At 35.0% G+C, this 16,367-nt stretch overlaps 1 protein-coding gene across 9 annotated transcripts in view; it reads left to right on the top strand.

The window, feature by feature from the left end:
- Sntg1 (syntrophin gamma 1) overlaps nucleotides 1-16,367 on the top strand; it is an 800,188-nt gene that overhangs the window by 454,289 nt on the left and 329,532 nt on the right. For all 9 annotated transcript variants that reach the window (XM_078017191.1, XM_078017195.1, XM_040294069.2 and 6 more), the window contains one exon: nucleotides 14,415-14,468. In XM_078017191.1, the coding sequence (XP_077873317.1) occupies nucleotides 14,442-14,468 (27 nt within the window). In that variant the 5' untranslated portion in view covers nucleotides 14,415-14,441. The remainder of the gene's footprint in view (nucleotides 1-14,414; nucleotides 14,469-16,367) is intronic.

Genomic DNA, 16,367 nt, shown 5'->3' with positions numbered 1-16,367 from the left:
TGAGTTCAAAACCAACTTAGTGAGGCTCTAAGCAAATTAGCTAGATCCTGTATCTAAATAAAATATTTAAATAGTGGGTGGGGACTTGGCTCAGTGGTTGAGTGACCCTGGGTTCAATCTCCAGTACCAGAAAGAAGAAGAATCTTTGGAGTGATCAGAGTCTAAAGTCTTCTGCAGTTGTTTCCATTCTCCCTTGTAGAAGAAGAAGGAGACAGGATGCCTTTGGTGAATCTATGGCCTGCTTTGGGAGGGAGGGGAGAAAACTTAAGTAAAAGAGGGAGAGCATAGTGCTTTCCTACATCTACTGATTCTTAATGACTTTAGCTGAACCACCCTTCATATTTTGTGGAAGTGTATTCTGTTCTTCTACAACTGTAATTATGTAAGTCATACACATTCTTCATTTGATATTTATGACAAAATTGAAAATTGCTAAAAATCGAGCCTAATTTCTGTTCTTGAGAATTGAGGGTTTATATGTCCTAGTGTGGGTAAAATATTTCTCTAAACCACAGTACCAAGTTTTTCTTGCAGTGGTAATAACATTCTTTGTTTCCATATGTATAATAATCTGTATGTCCTTTTTTTAAAGAGAGAGAGAGAATTTTTAAAATTTCGGTGGACACAACATCTTTATTTTATTTTTATGTGGTGCTGAGGATCGAACCCAGCGCCCCACGCATGCCAGGCAAGCGCACTACCACTTGAGCCACATCTCCAGCCCTATATGTCCTTTTGAAACACTTATTCAAAAAATGTATCCCATTGGAACCTTATCTTGTTGAGTGAAAGGTCAGTAACAATTGTCCTCATTGGATAGAAAAAGTACTGAGACTCTGATTCCAGTGCACAATTCAGCATACAAACAACTTGGTCAACACAGGACAGTTTCCCCGACTCACAGTCTAGCACTTTCTATGCTCTCACTGTGTTCCCTCTGAGTCTTCATTAGTTAAACATGTGCTTGACCCTGCCTCTACGAATCCTAGTGCTTCATTTTAATTGACTTCTAATACTTAACTAAAATAATGTTTTCCAAAGGGTTTGAAAAGATTATTACCTTCCCCTATAGCTCTCTTCATCTTCCCCTTTTTCTTGTAAGTTATGAACATTGCTCAATTGTCCCGTTCTCCTTTATCTGTAGTGCATTTGAAATTTTCTTTCTTTAACTTCATGCCTCAAAGCCAAAACTTCTCTCCTGAGTTTCTGAAAAGGGGAATAAAGTTTGTCACAAAGCGTATTGGCCAAAAGTCTGTGGGTGGAAGATTGTATTTCAAGTTACAAAATAAATGACTTTAAAATGGATCTGACATGGTACCTTGAAATGCTTGCCATCAGAAATGCCATGCTGGTGTTAAGATCTTGAGCCTTGAGAGACCAGGAGGTCCTAATCCTCCCTGGAGACATGAACTAGCTACTTTGTGGATAAAATAACTAGTGAGCAGCAAAGACGTAGCTGAAGGCCCCAATCTTGCTGGCAACCACAAACCCGAGATCATAGCAAGGCAAGTGCCTCAACAGCTAGCTAGCCTTCTGAGTCATCTGCACAAAAGGAGCCAGATCTTGTGAATCTGGGAGGTGTATATTTGGGGGGCTGAGAAGGAGCAATGAGATAGTAATTTGGTGTGGGTAGCTTGGCTGAGATTTTTGAATTGCTAAAATCTAGGCAAGAAGCAGTTCTGACCTTTATCAGTAAAACTTTGGAGGAAGAAAGAGGGAAAAAAATGAATGTCTAGCAATATGAATATGTCTACTGATTTACATGTCTGTTTCGGGACACACAGACAAGTTTAAATACTGTGTATATAATTTCAGATATTGTATTGATCTTCTATATTTGGAGTAGATAATTTTTGGAAAATAAGACATTCTTTCTTTCTTTATTTTTTTGATGGAGCCTCCTTCAAGCACATAAGTCTCATTGAACATCTATTTTATTCTACTTCTAATTTGGTAAGTCTGCAGTGCTTTAGACAAACAATATATTCATGAATTCCAGAATTTATTTCCCTCTAATTGAAGTATCAAATTAAAATAAAGAATGTTTTCTTTTTCATCGTGAATTAACAAAATTGCACAATTATAAATATTTACTCAAGTATCTCACAAATCTCTGGATTGGTTAAAAAAAAAAACAACATGAGTGTAAAACTAAAAATTACTTAGGAAATTGCCCCTCTTTCTTAAAGAATAAAGTTAAGATGTGGCACATGCCTATAATTCCAGCAGTTTGGGGAAGCTGAGACAGAAGAATCGTGAATCATGAAGTGGCAAGAGGCTTAGTAGCTCAGTGAGACCCTGTCTCTAAATAAAATACAAGATAGGGCTGGGGATGTGGCTCAGTGACTGAGTGCCCCTGAGTTCAATCCCTGGTACCAAAAAGAGAGAGAGAGAGAGAGAGAGAGAGAGAGAGAGAGAGAGAGAGAGAGAGAGAGAGAGAGAGAGAGAGAGAGAGAGAGAGAATAAAGGCAAAAGTCTAAAGTGGCAAGTTTTAGAAAAGCACATCCTTATAGCCAGGACTGGTGGTCAGTCCTCTTCTCCATGGGGTGCATTCCAGTGGCATTTCCCCCACTGCATTTCTCAGTTTCACTGTGGCTAGATTTGTTCTGACAACAAATGAAAAGAGTGGAATGTGAACCCTGCCCTGCCAGGATTTGGGACTTGAATTCAAAACTGGACTTTCTCATCCAACATGTGCATATAGTAGAGAAATAAAGTGGAGGGAGATGTTTCCCAACACTTTAAAACCACCTCTTAACTTTTAAGTGTGGACTCCTCTAGGACAGAGAAACAAAATTCTATTTTAATACACTCTCATGTTGACATTTGAAAAAAAGAAAAAAGAAAAAAAAAAAACAGTAAGTATCCTAGCCAATATAGAAAGAGATATAAATAGCTCTCTCCAAGGTACACTTTACAAAATGAATATCAAGTTAACACAAAAAAAATGAAACCCCAAGTGACTTCAACTGTAATTTTTGAATCCTAGTGTTTTAAACAATTTTGGTGGTGAAGGTGGGGGGAGTTCAATTAATCTCTTTTCAAGTGGTCAGGGACCAACCTGAAGATGTAGATGCAAGTGGAGAGGGTATGTGCTTGATTGGGGTTTGGGATACACAAAGAGATAAAAGATAATTTTGCATACTTTATAATTTTGCCTAGGGAAAATTCTATAAATAGATTTTTTTTCAATAAAGCAAAATGTCAGAGTCAGCAGGGTTTTTTAGAGACTTTTTGGCAGTCATCAAGTAAAACGTTCTAGAAATTACCTAAATCATTTTAATCCAAAAGTTTTTGCAGCAATACTTTCTTCTTCTTTTACCTTATCCGTTTTCATTTGAATTGTAGTAATGTTCCAAAACTTTCTATTCTGCCTTACATAGCTACTGATTCAGTTCACAAACATTTTTTACATCTGTGCAGTTGTAGAGGTACATTATGATTATTTTATCAGCTCCCTGGTAAATAAAACATTTGAGAGGACATTATAGAATTTCCTATTCCGCATGCATGGATTTGGTTGTGTTTGTTTGTCTAATTTTGTTTTCTATATTTTGGTTACAAAGTTGAAGTTTAATCAACAGCAATTGGTGCTATTCTGAGCATAATTGATGACAATAGTTCCTGTTAATTTCTGAGTATTAGATTTAATCACAAGAGGCAAGACCTCTGGACACAGGCCAAGTCTGATGATCCAGGCCTTATCAACAGAGCTCTTCAGCACTCAGAAGAAAATGTTCAGCTCCAAGTTCACTTTTCTTGGGCAGAAACCAAGCTGTCACTACTGTTTGCTGGGTCAGTTATGTAATAGGAATAGAAACAGGTTTCCTGAGACTCTTGCTTTTCCATGCTGTGTGGCTTTTCCCTAAGCTTGCCACAGGGGTTCTAACTGGATCAAGGATGAAGAAGGTCACGCTTAGATAGAGTATTGTGATACTGAGTAAGCATTAAAGATAATTTTATTACATTATACACCAAAGATGCTTACGCATCACTATTCTTATCTCTATATTTTTAGTGATGATCTTTTTCAGTAAAAATAAAAAATAATATTTCCATAAACCCTTTGTCTTTTTCCTAAGTAAAATCTATGCTAGAAAATAGGACCTAGCAAGAAAACAATAACCTTTTCCTCCTTAAAATGTGGAATAGAAGTTTGCAAAAGACATTTCTCTTTGTTTGTTTCTTTTTTGTTTTTGCAGAACTGGGCCTCATTCACGCTAGGCAAGTGCTCTACCCCTCTACCCCACCAACCTTGATGTGTTTTTACTTTTCTTTATCTTTGAATGTAGACAAAAATAAGAATTATGCATTTCTGCTGCATATTTTAATACAGACCAAATACTTGAAAATAGTCACCTAGAGATATCCCCAACAATTTCAGATATGAATAAGAAAAAGAAAATAATATGGAGAGGAATGTCCCTCTAAGGGCAGGTAGACAGAGGATAATAAATAAATAAATAAGAAAAAAAACACAAGAAAAATACTTTTGTTTTCCGGGAACAAGTTAAAATTTCAAATTTTTAATGAAGATGTGATAATTAGCTTTTTGTCACAATGGCAAAATATCTGGAATAAAGAAATTATAAAGAGGATAAGGGTTATTTGGGGTCATAGTTTCTGAGATTTCAGCTGATTGTCAATTGGTGTTGTTGCTTTGGGGCCTGAGCCAAAGCAACATATCATGTCAGGGAGCACATGGTGGAACAAAACTGGTCACCTTATAGTGTCTGGGAAACAAAGAGAGACACAGAAGGTGAGGAGCTGGGACCGACATGTTCCCTCTAAGGGCACATCTCCAACTGCCTAAGTTCTTCTCACAAGACGTTACCTCCTGAAGGTTTCACATGTCCCAGGAGTTCCTGACCAGAGACCAAGTCTTCATGTGGACCTTTGGGGGCATTCAAAATCCAAACCACAGCAGAAGGTACTAGATAAATCATGTTGCTAATGGAACCAGCAGCAAAATTAAGGGTTTTTCTCAGAGTATGTATAATAAAATTTAGAAACACAGTGGTGTGCTGCTTAATAATAGGGATGCATTCTAACATGCATCATTAGGTGATATCACCATTGGGTCAACATCCTAGAAAAATACTTATGTGAGCTAAGACTGCCACAGTATCACTAGGTGACATACTCTTGTGGTGCCATTATCATACACACAGTCTATCATTAACTTGATGGTCATTATGTGGTATATGACTGCATCGAGTATATAATATATCTTGAAACTTCTCCTGTTATTGAAATTGCTGGTGCTTGTTTGCCTTGTTTGAAGGATTTTCAGTTATTGTCACAATTATGCTGTACAATAAAACCTAAAAGTATCTCAGTGGCATACATAACTCTATCAATCAAGATCCTCCACATAAACAGAACCAATAGAATATTTATATAGCTGCATGTATATTTTAAGAGATTCATTTCAAGAAACCGGTGGAAGCAGTTTGGAGGTTGGTGAGTCTAATATATATCAGGTAGTCTGGCAGTCTGGAAACTCTTGGGCAGGTGTTGATGCTGCTACCTTAAAGCAGAATTTCCCTTTTTAGTAACTCTTATTTACAAAATTCCTGCACAAGAGCACTGTGAATAGTATTTTTGTTTTGTTTTGTTTTTGAAATGGAATCTCACTATGTTATCCAGGCTGACTTCCTGGGCTGAAGGGATCTTCATGTTTTATCCTGTTGAGTAGCTGAGACTATATGTAGGCATGTACTACCATATCTGTTTCCAATTAGTATTTTAATGAATAACTGAAAACTATAGCCTAGCCAAATTGACATGTAAAAGTAGCCATCTTTTATATGACATTAAAAGTAACCATCTTGTCAGCATGATATCTTATATATAATGCATATTTCCTTAACTCTACTTGACTTTTAAAGGAAAAGCATAACAAAGTCATACTTTGTATTATATTGATTCAATCAAAAACATGCTAAAACTTTTCCTATAAGGGTATGGAAATTCCTTGGATAATATTTACTTTTATAAAAATTCCATAAATCAAATACTATGATGATGCAAAGTCAACTTATTAATAAATATTATGTTAAGTGATAAAAATTAAGATAGGGAAGAAATAAAGGATATTATTATTTGTGTGTATATGTGTGTGTATACATATAATATATATGCATATATGTATATATATGTATATATGCGTATAATATACATGCAAAGTTAATATAAATCTCCTTAACCAGTAGTGTAAATACTTTCTTTGTACATTGATTCAGAGATAGGTGGAGCTCAAAGTGGCTGGGTAATATTTTAATTTCCAGTTCAATAAAATCACTGTGTTTCTTGATGGAAGCATCCTTCTCTTTGGATGAAGACCAAATTCTTATTTGTCAATGAGTGTCTTGGGGTGATATGAATGACACCACTCCCGTTTCCTTTACCTATATATCCTGGCTCTGGTAAAAACAGCACCATTTATTGAATGTGGATTTAAAATACACACAGTTTCTTGGAAAATTGGGAATGGAACCACCATTTGACCCAGCTATCCATCTCCTCGGTCTATACCCAAGGACTTAAAAACAGCATATTATAGGGACACAGCCACATCAATGTTTATAGCAGCACAATTCACAATAGCTAAACTGTGGAACCAACTTAGATACCCTTCAATAGATGAATGGATAAAAAAAATGTGGCATATATACACAATGGAATATTACTCATCAATAAAAGAGAATAAAATCATGGCATTTGCAGGTAAAAGGATGGTGTTAGAGAAGATAATGCTAAGTGAAGTTAGTCAATCCCAAAAAATCAAATGCCAAATGTTTTCTTTGATGTAAGGAGGATGAGTCATAGTGCGATAGGGAGCAGGAGCATGGGAGGAATAGAGGAACTCTAGATACAGCAGAGGGGTTGGAGGGGAAGAGAGGAGGCATGGAGTTATAAATGATGGTGGAATGTGATGATCATTATTATTCAAAGTTCATGTTTGAAGACACAAATTGGTGTGAATATACTTGTATACAACCAGAGATATAAAAAATTATGCTCTATATGTGTAATAAGAATTGTAATGCATTCTGCTATCATATATAAAAATAAATAAATAGTTTTTAAAATAAATAATAGTAAAAATTAAAAATAAAATACACACAGTTTCTGGAAAAATCACACAGCTGGTGAGGTAGTTGAGTCTTCAAAAAACCTTCCCACTATTCTATCAAGACAACTTCTTCAGAATAGAGGGTAACATAGTAAGATCAGTGAATTCCATGAGGTTTTGGCCCATTTCTGTACTTGTTTTCTGTGAAGTGAGTTCCTTGATCAGAAGTAATGCTGTATGGATACTATGGGAGTGAACAGGCATTCTGTAAGTTCATGAATGGTGGTGTTAGCAAAATCATTGTGTACCAGGAAGAAAAATCCATACCCAGATAAGCTGTCTATTATTGGAGGCAAACATTAGGGACCTTTGCATAATGAGAGCAGTTTAATTTAGGCAACCTGCCACTAACTTTCTTCAGAGTTCCTGACCATCCAGCTAACTTATGGGCCACAGCTCTTAAGTTATAGCTCTCTCTATTTCTTTTTCTTTCTTTCTTTCTTTCTTTCTTTCTTTCTTTCTTTCTTTCTTTCTTTCTTTCTTTCTTTCTTTCTTTCTTTCCTTCCTTCCTTCCTTCCTTCCTTCCTTCCTTTCTTCTTTCTTTCTTTCTTTCTTTCTTTCTTTCTTTCTTTCTTTCTTTCTTTCTTTCTTTCTTTCTTTCTTTCACCACAGACTTGTAGTTTAAAAAAAAAACTGTGTAAATCTAGAGGACATAACATGTATTATAACATACATATAGTTAGTAAACTTGTCCACATTCATTGAGGTATTATTCACAATGGTCAAAATATGAAATTGATCTGAGTCCTATCAATGTAGGAATGGATTAACTATGAATACATATATACAAAAGGCAATACACACAATGGAATGTTATTGTTCCTCGAAAAGGAGGAGATCTTACCATTTGTTGTAATAGGAATGAACCTCAGATATAATATGCTATGTGAAATAAGAAAGGCACAGAACAAAAATATTGCATACTCTTAATTTATGTTAATCTAAAAAAAATCAAATATACAGAGAGTCCATATAAAACAGTAGTTAAGGGGGGATAAGATATGCTGGTTAAATAATACAAATACTATTTCTTCTTTTAAGTAAAGTGAACAATCAAGTGCAATATGTGGAGTTCTTCCCAGTGAGTAGGGGGAAGTTTCCCTTCAACACTGCACTTGAGGAATGTCCAAAAGAAGGATGTAGTATTGGAAACAGTCACGTTTATATCATGCCTACATGTTGTGCCTTTGTAAACTGCAGCCAACTTTTCCTCAGCCATCTGATTTTAGATAAATTTTCATGAGACTATAGAGTTGAGCTGAGAAGGAAAATTTAACATAGTACAGCAAGGCTCTGCTCAACATTCTCAATCTTGAGCTATGACTCCCTTAACAATTGGTCATTTGACCACTGCCACCTCAGGTACCCTGTATTTACTCAATCACATGGCTCACAGCAGCAGAGCTTATAGAACATACTGGGCCTTGTTGCAGAGCCTTCTCTTATTCTGGACACCTGGAAAAACCAGCAGATTTTGGAGTCACCTATATAAATGAATCAGATTAACATACTCACTGATTCAGTCGGGAACCAGTGGGGATTCAGTCACTTCCTGAGCATCTCTGTTTTAATTATGCATTAGAGAATGGGGGAAATAACCACAGGACAGTTTCAGGAATCCAGTATACCTCCTAGGAATTGAACTTGAGCTAAAATTTAATTGGTCATATAATCTCCATAAGCCCTTACTCTGACTAGTGGACGACAGTGACATTTTGTGTTTTCTAGAATAGTTTTGACTTCAGAGTCAGTGCCCAGAAATTACCAAAATGTCTGGCTTAATGTTCCCCAATGTACTTTTATCTTGGTCAAAGACCATAGGTACCTTTGGGGAAAGAGGTGAGAAAGATCAATAGCGCAAACTTTTGACAGAATACCTGCTTCCTACTTTAAGGGGATCTAGGCTACCCATTACTCTAGAGCTTCCTAGACTATAAAGTCTGGGAATTTGTCGAAGGGCTGAGACTCTCTAGTGATTCATATTAGAATTGTGTTCACTTGATCTAGAATTTTTTTCAAATGAAGATCAAGTAATTCATGTCTAAAGACAAATGATCAGCCTATCAACACTTTAGTCCTACCAGAATCAAACTATTGTGATTACTGCTTTGCCCCTGCCATCCATGATTGTAACCCTACCTTCTTTTTCTTGGTGACTTACTGCTGCTCCTTGGCCCCTGGATTCCAGAGTCCTACTACTATCATTGCATTTAAGGACCCACTTCAGTGGCACCAATTCTCACTTATTTCTGCCCCACAAAGAGTGACCACAGAACTCCTCAATAGTGTTGAGCTCCCTTAATGAATTTATTCCTCACAGTCATATTAGAAGGTGGATTTTCCAGACCATTTCAAAATAAGTGAACAGATTTGTCTCCTCTTATATTTCAGTACTCTTCAGTCTTTGTATTTCTTTTTCTGCAATATCTCAAAGCAATTTTGAAATTTTGGTATCATTTAGTGTAGGCCATTTTTGGGTCCACGTTTAAGCCAAATGACTAAGCAAACTGTGAAAGCTCTTTCTAAAACCACAATATTAATCCTGAATTTAAATCCTGGATTTCCACTTAGTGGAGCTATATTATTGACCTGATAAAAATGTATTTTCCTTCTTCCATTATCCTACATCATTGATATTCACTCTCAAACATGTTCCCTAGAATTCTATGTAAATTTTTTAAAAAATATGCAATTATTTTGGAGTTTAGTACACCTTCTCATGGGGCACACTTTATACCTCTCCTTGTGGGACCCGTTGGGATAGGACTGTATTTTCAGGTATAGAAGCAAAGATGGGTGGTGTGGTTGGATCCTCGGGACAAAGAGCATTGTGTTTTTGGACATCTACATCTAGGAGGCTTTAACTCTAATGATAAGGAAGACCCAGAGGAATTTACAGATTCCCTGGCCCCATCTTTATTCCAATCTACTTACACATCTCCATTCTGATGTTTAGCATCTGTTTGTTCCTAATTAATGCCTTATTTAACAGAAGATATCCTGTGAGTTTAGAGATTTATTTGTGATATAATTTAACCCCTAGAAGGATCACACTGTGTATTTAATGTTCAGAAATCCTAGTCTGGTAACTGCAGGAGATAGTGTTTATTTATGTCAGGCATAGAAATGTCCATGTGATGTACGCAGAGTTTAACTTAGGCTTTTAAATCCTTAGCTCATCTTTGTTCCTCTCTCAGGCACAATTAAAAGCAGGCAGCCAAACCCATTATCCTGTCTGACAAAAATGTTCTAAGTTATGGTCACCAAGAAACTTGCCTTGCGGAGGTGTGTGATTAAGAGCATCCAACAGTGATATGTTGTGCATCTCTGTTGTCTCTCCATGTCATGGATTACCAATGTTCTCATTAATTTGGAAATAGAGTCTTTAGTGCCTTTAAATCTAATCAGATTAGCAAATCAATTCTGGAAACCCCCCAAACCAATTCATAATCCTTAGGATTCTGTTTCTTTAGAACCATTCTTGGTAGCAAATTCTGTATTGGTCTGTATCTGTATTTCTCTAGAAGTCTTCAGAGAAACTGAACTAGTGTGTATGTGGCTAACATGATTATCAGGGCTAGCAATTTCAAAATCTTTCATCAGCTCAGAAAGCTGGAAATTCTTAGGCAGAAGATGATTGTGCAATCTTGAGACAGAATTTCTTCTTAGAGAAACCTCTGTGTTTATTATTAAGGCTTTTTTTAAAATGGATTCAATGTGGCTCATCCACATTGTTGAGAATAATCTCCTTTACATAAGGTAAGCTGAATGAAGATATTAATTTCTATAAAATACTTTCACAGTACCAACTAGATCAGTGCTTGATTGAACCACTGGACATCAAAGCTGAGCCAAGTTGGCATAGAAAGCTAATCACCACAAATATTAAGCATTATTTTTACACATGGAATTGCAGTTTGACTATGGCATCTCTGTTTAAGGTATGGATGTGGGTGGTTCTATTTTACCCCTAATTCTTGTGGGTCATCTAAAGAACTTTTGTTCCATATGTGTAATTCTGAGGCCAGGCCAAAAGGGCAGCATCTCCTTGAAGAAGACCATCTCTTGCAAGGGCAGAAGTACAAGAGAGCAGGAGGGAACATACAAGATCTCTAAAGAAACTAGCAAACTAGTATGTGGTCACTTCTCATTCATCACTGGGGTTGACATAAATAATTTTGCATTGTGTGTGTGTGTGTGTGTGTGTGTGTGTGTGTTGTGTGTGTGCGTGTGTAAGGGGAGATTGAGGGTCAATCCAGGCCCTCATATGTACTAGGCAAGTGTTCTACCACTAAGTCACATGCCTCACCCAATATAGGCAATTTTGATAGAGTGTATTCTATACTATTAAATGAATAATAAGCTTTATTGTAGTTGATGTATTGTTGTTGTTTCCCATATTGCTATGAGTTAGCAATGCTGATATAGCTATCATGTATACTGCAAATGCACAATAAAGTACATGAATGGCAGGGAACTGGGAGATAAATTTCACATTGTTGGAATAGAAATGTACAAATAAGAAAGGAGTGGAGAATAGCATGCTCTTATGTTTACAAGAGGAATATCACTATGAAATCCAAATTCATTTAATAAAATTCAGATCATATACAGAAATATTTATAGATAGTAATATCATGTATTGGCACATATATATTTCCTTGCTCCATCAGTTGAAAATTCTTAGAGGAATGTTTGAATTAATCAATAAATGTGGGAGAATGAATATATCTCTTGTGCAGAATAATTCCAAATGAGTCAAAAGTTTTAAAAGATGGGAATCATAAATACCCACCCATTATGTGAGGTCTACTAATGTTGATTGAGTCCAGGGTGAAGAAAGGAAAAAAGAGAAACAACAATGGAAAAATCTGACCAACACTACCTTTGACAAACACTAATAATGTTGTCACATTGATAGAATTTATCCTTGGGAATATTTGGAATGAAAATGCCCATTTTATCACTTCATTTTTTATCCTCTAAACCATAATTCTAGTTTAATTATAAAAACACAAATGCAGAATACTTCCAGTGGAAGAACATTTACAAATCCCTGACCAGGACTCCTCAATGTTCCAATCTTTAAAAACAAGGGAATTCGAAGAAATGGAGACAGTCAAGCAGATCCTGAGAAGACAGGAGAACTAAATAAAATCTGATACTTTATGTGCGATCGACCTAGTAGCAGAAAAAGAACAAAAGGAAAATAAAGGAACTATGAAAGAAGATTAGCCTTTAGGTAGTAGCAATGTATTAATAATGCTGCATTAGTTTCACACCATAGTCATAATATTATAAATCTCAACACTAAAAAAAAAAAAATGGTTGCGGGGCTTACAGAAACTCAGGTACTTTCACATTTTTTTTTAAATAAATCTAAAACCTTTCTAGTATGCATGCTTATGCTAAAAGATACACACTTTAAGTGTGATATTCATTTTATAATTTATATATGCTAGAAATAGTTTTATGAGTGCTATAAAATGTTGTTACCTAGTAATTAAAATATTCTGAATCCCTTAATAGCCCCTTTTCTGAATAAACAACTAATATTATGTAATGTTTTCTTGAAAGAGGATGGAAAATTAGAATTTAAAAAATAGGAAGACAGGCTAAAAGAGTAAAGGAAAAGATACAGCTCCTGCACAAATATGCCATTTTGTTAAGAATAATGCCATCTTAAAATGTATATACCAAAATAAAATTTGGCATATGAAACTATTATGAGGTTGAGTTTAGATAGTTAGCTAATATTTTATATATATTTCTGTAGTCTACAATTGGTAGCAGGAAAATGTTTGTACACATCCAACTTTTTTAAAAAATATTTTTTTTTAGTTGTCGATGGACACAATACTTTTATCATTTTTATGTGGTACTGAGAATCGAACCCAGTACCTCACACGTGCCAGGCAAGTGCTCTACTGAACCACAACACCAGCCCCGACACTTCCTACTTTTATATAAGGAATAAATACTAAATTTTTCCTGCATTTACAGTAAAGGGATGACTTTTTATCTAGGTTAGAAATAGGCAGATATTTATGGGTTCTTCAAAAGTAGTCTTCAATAATAACAACTTATTAAATATTAACAAAATGCACATGAACACTAAAATATTAACTGATTTGTATCATCAAATGATTAATTTTTCATAAAATTGTATTTTTATTTGCAAATGATTTATCATTAACCAACTTGATTTTAATCAGTCACTTATACATTTCAGTAAAATAAAGACAAGCTCACAATCCACAAGATTTATCCAGGGAAAGTACTTCAAATATTAAATAACATGTTTGGTTTCTACTGAATATAACTGATCTTTTCTTTAAAAAAAGAAAAATGATCCGTTAATTCAGTGTCAGTGTGTCACTTTCCTCTCTATTTTAGCCCACTCACTTGGGTTGAGCATTCTCAAACTTATCATACAACAACAAAAATGTAACAAAGAAGGATAAAATGGTTTACTGTTTTAAAACTGAGAGTAATTTGGGGCAGTATCTTGAAATTGTACTTTGAAGTCTCATTTACTCATTGAATACAGTTTGACTCTGCATTGTTTCCTGTCATTGTAGATAGGTATCAATTTTGTGTGACATCTACTTTTTTTTTTTAATCATAAAATGAGACAAAACTCTTTAAAAGAACTTTTAAAAAACCTTCATATGATTTATATCTGCATCCATTATGCAGGTATTACATTGACCCTTAAATGAAAATCTGTATTATATATTTCATACATTGATTTATATTAATATTATGCACTCTGATACAGAGCTTCCTTGAATCATAGTGTTTATGAATAAAATTTTAAATTCCAGAGAGAATTATTCATGCATGTAGTTTTTTAATTAAAAAGAGAAAGATCAGTCAACCTTTTTTTGAGAGATAACCAGATGAAAAGCAACACCTAATTACTCCTATTTGAAGTTTCTTTCCCACCTGCAAACTCAGGTTTCAAAATGAATGGTGGCAAAGAGCTAACCCCTGAGAAAAGAGGTTAGTCCTGTTGTAGATCATGTCTGAATGCCTGGCAGGGTGTAGAGATGCGTGGAAATACAGATTCTCCATCACACAAACAGTTTCAGTGTATACGTATTTTACAAAAGCTGGGCATGAAGACCTTTTCGTCTCCTGCTTTCCCTCATGCCAGTGGTTGCAAAGGCAGTTTTCCCATGGTATCGGCTTCACCATTTCTTACACTTTACCAATGTTCTTTTCTCTGACACTCAATGCTCTGCTTAATGGCTTATGATTTCTCTCTTTCCAGATCACATCCTTTGTGGTGCCATAGCACATGGATTTCAGAACCGCCTGTGAGGAGGTAGGTGCAGTAGCCTTCTGCCTTTTTGCATAAGGAAAACACAGTACATAAGCAGGACAGACTTGGCCCCACTTTTTGTGGGTGGAACACTGCTTTGCGCAGAGGATGAGTGAGTGATAGGATCCTTTTACATCCAGAGTACGTTTTCTTTCAGTAAAGTTAGAAAACCAAAGTATGCCTGGGGAAGCCCTGGATTTCAACTCTTTAGGAAGATCGGAGCATATTTAATAACTGAATTGCTCCTTTCCATCAACTAAATACTGTATGGTGAGAGGAACTACTGGAAGGAATTCTTTTCACATACACGGTTATAAATTGAAAGGCAATTAAGGTTCTATTTTTTTTTTGGGGGGGAGGCACTAAAATCCTACAAGTTTTGATTCCAATGTTTCTTAAGTATTTCAATATTATTTAAGTATTAATATATAACAATTCAGTTTCTCTGCAAAGCTGCCATCACACCCTGGTATGAGTGAAAGTGATGCATTACTCTTTCAAGGATATTAAAGACCACTCAAGTGTACAGTTCAATAGTGCTTGGATGGGAGCCCCAGGGAACGTAACCTTTCTGTCTTAAGAAAAAAGGCTGTCTTTTTTCACTAAGCCTGAGTCATTCAAACAATTGAGGGTTTTGTTTTTTTTTTTTTCAGTCTTCGGGTAAAATTAAAATATTTTTAGGAAAAAAAATTGCATTTGCTTTCAAATTTTAAAGTATTTTTATTTTGTTTGACTCAACAAAAAAACAAGCATAACTAGATTACCTATGGTAGTGTTAAAATCAAGCCAAAGAAATCATAATCTTTAGACTAACATTTGTGAAGATTTTCCTTTTAGTGAAATGTCATGTACTTAAATTTCTCTCAGGAATCTGAGATAAACAATTGCTTATTTTTTCTCTAAACTGATTGCAAAAATGTATTTAAAATTTTGTAAGCATTAGTGTTGAGTTTAAAATGTAAGTAAAATTATTTTAGAAAACAAGTAAAGTACTTTCATCTTTTAATTTTTATGCTTCTTTCATTTTTAAACATTTAAGTATACTTTTTAAATATGTCTATGCTATCATTTTAAAAAATGTAGTTTTTTGTTTACAAATCTTTCTCACATGCCACACTAAATACTATTAAGGTCAAAATATATAATAACTTATTCATGTCTTAAACTCAGCACCTATCAGTTCATACATTTTTCTTAATTTAGTTAACATTTTATAGGCTTTGTGGGATAGTATAAGCTTAAATTTAAATTATGTCATATCTAATTTTAATTGCATCCTCTTAATTTTGAATGTAGAAAATGTTCTGTTTTCATCAAATATTATCTTCTTTTGAGTAGCAAAGCACTCATTTAATCTGAATGGATATTGGTGTGAATAAGACACATGTGGGACCCATATAAAATTTATGTGATTAAAATGGATAATAGATAATACTATTATAACAAATTATATATGTTGGACTTCAGAGACTGACATAAGTTTTCCTAGGTCTCCTTTTAAATAACATTGCTTTGACGTGTTGATTTGGGATACCAATCAGATTCTATTGTGACCTGTGTACCTTCGTTTCCATGGCAGTAGTTTCTCTTTCTTTTGCAATGAGCCTTTGGTGAATCTGTACCACATTAAACTCTGTCCCCAATTGGGAGTGGAGTTCCTAAACTGCTCAGTACAGTATTCCTGTGTCTTCTGCACACCGGCAAGATCAGCAGGAACATGGAACTATAGGATACTCCAAATATGTAACTGTCACTTTGTGAGGAAATCTAGACATTTTATGAAATATCAAGAGCTATTTAATTAATTCATTAAAAGTAAAGCTATTAATGTGTAACTTAGAACTCCTAATCATAAGTTTAAAGCTCTCTCTAGAGTACTTCATTGCTGGAAATTATATTAGA

Source organism: Ictidomys tridecemlineatus, chromosome 7 (assembly GCF_052094955.1).
Source record: "Ictidomys tridecemlineatus isolate mIctTri1 chromosome 7, mIctTri1.hap1, whole genome shotgun sequence".
NCBI lineage: Eukaryota > Metazoa > Chordata > Mammalia > Rodentia > Sciuridae > Ictidomys > Ictidomys tridecemlineatus.
The sequence above is the reverse complement of the archived record's forward strand: the minus strand, read 5'-3'. Positions and strand labels throughout refer to the sequence as shown.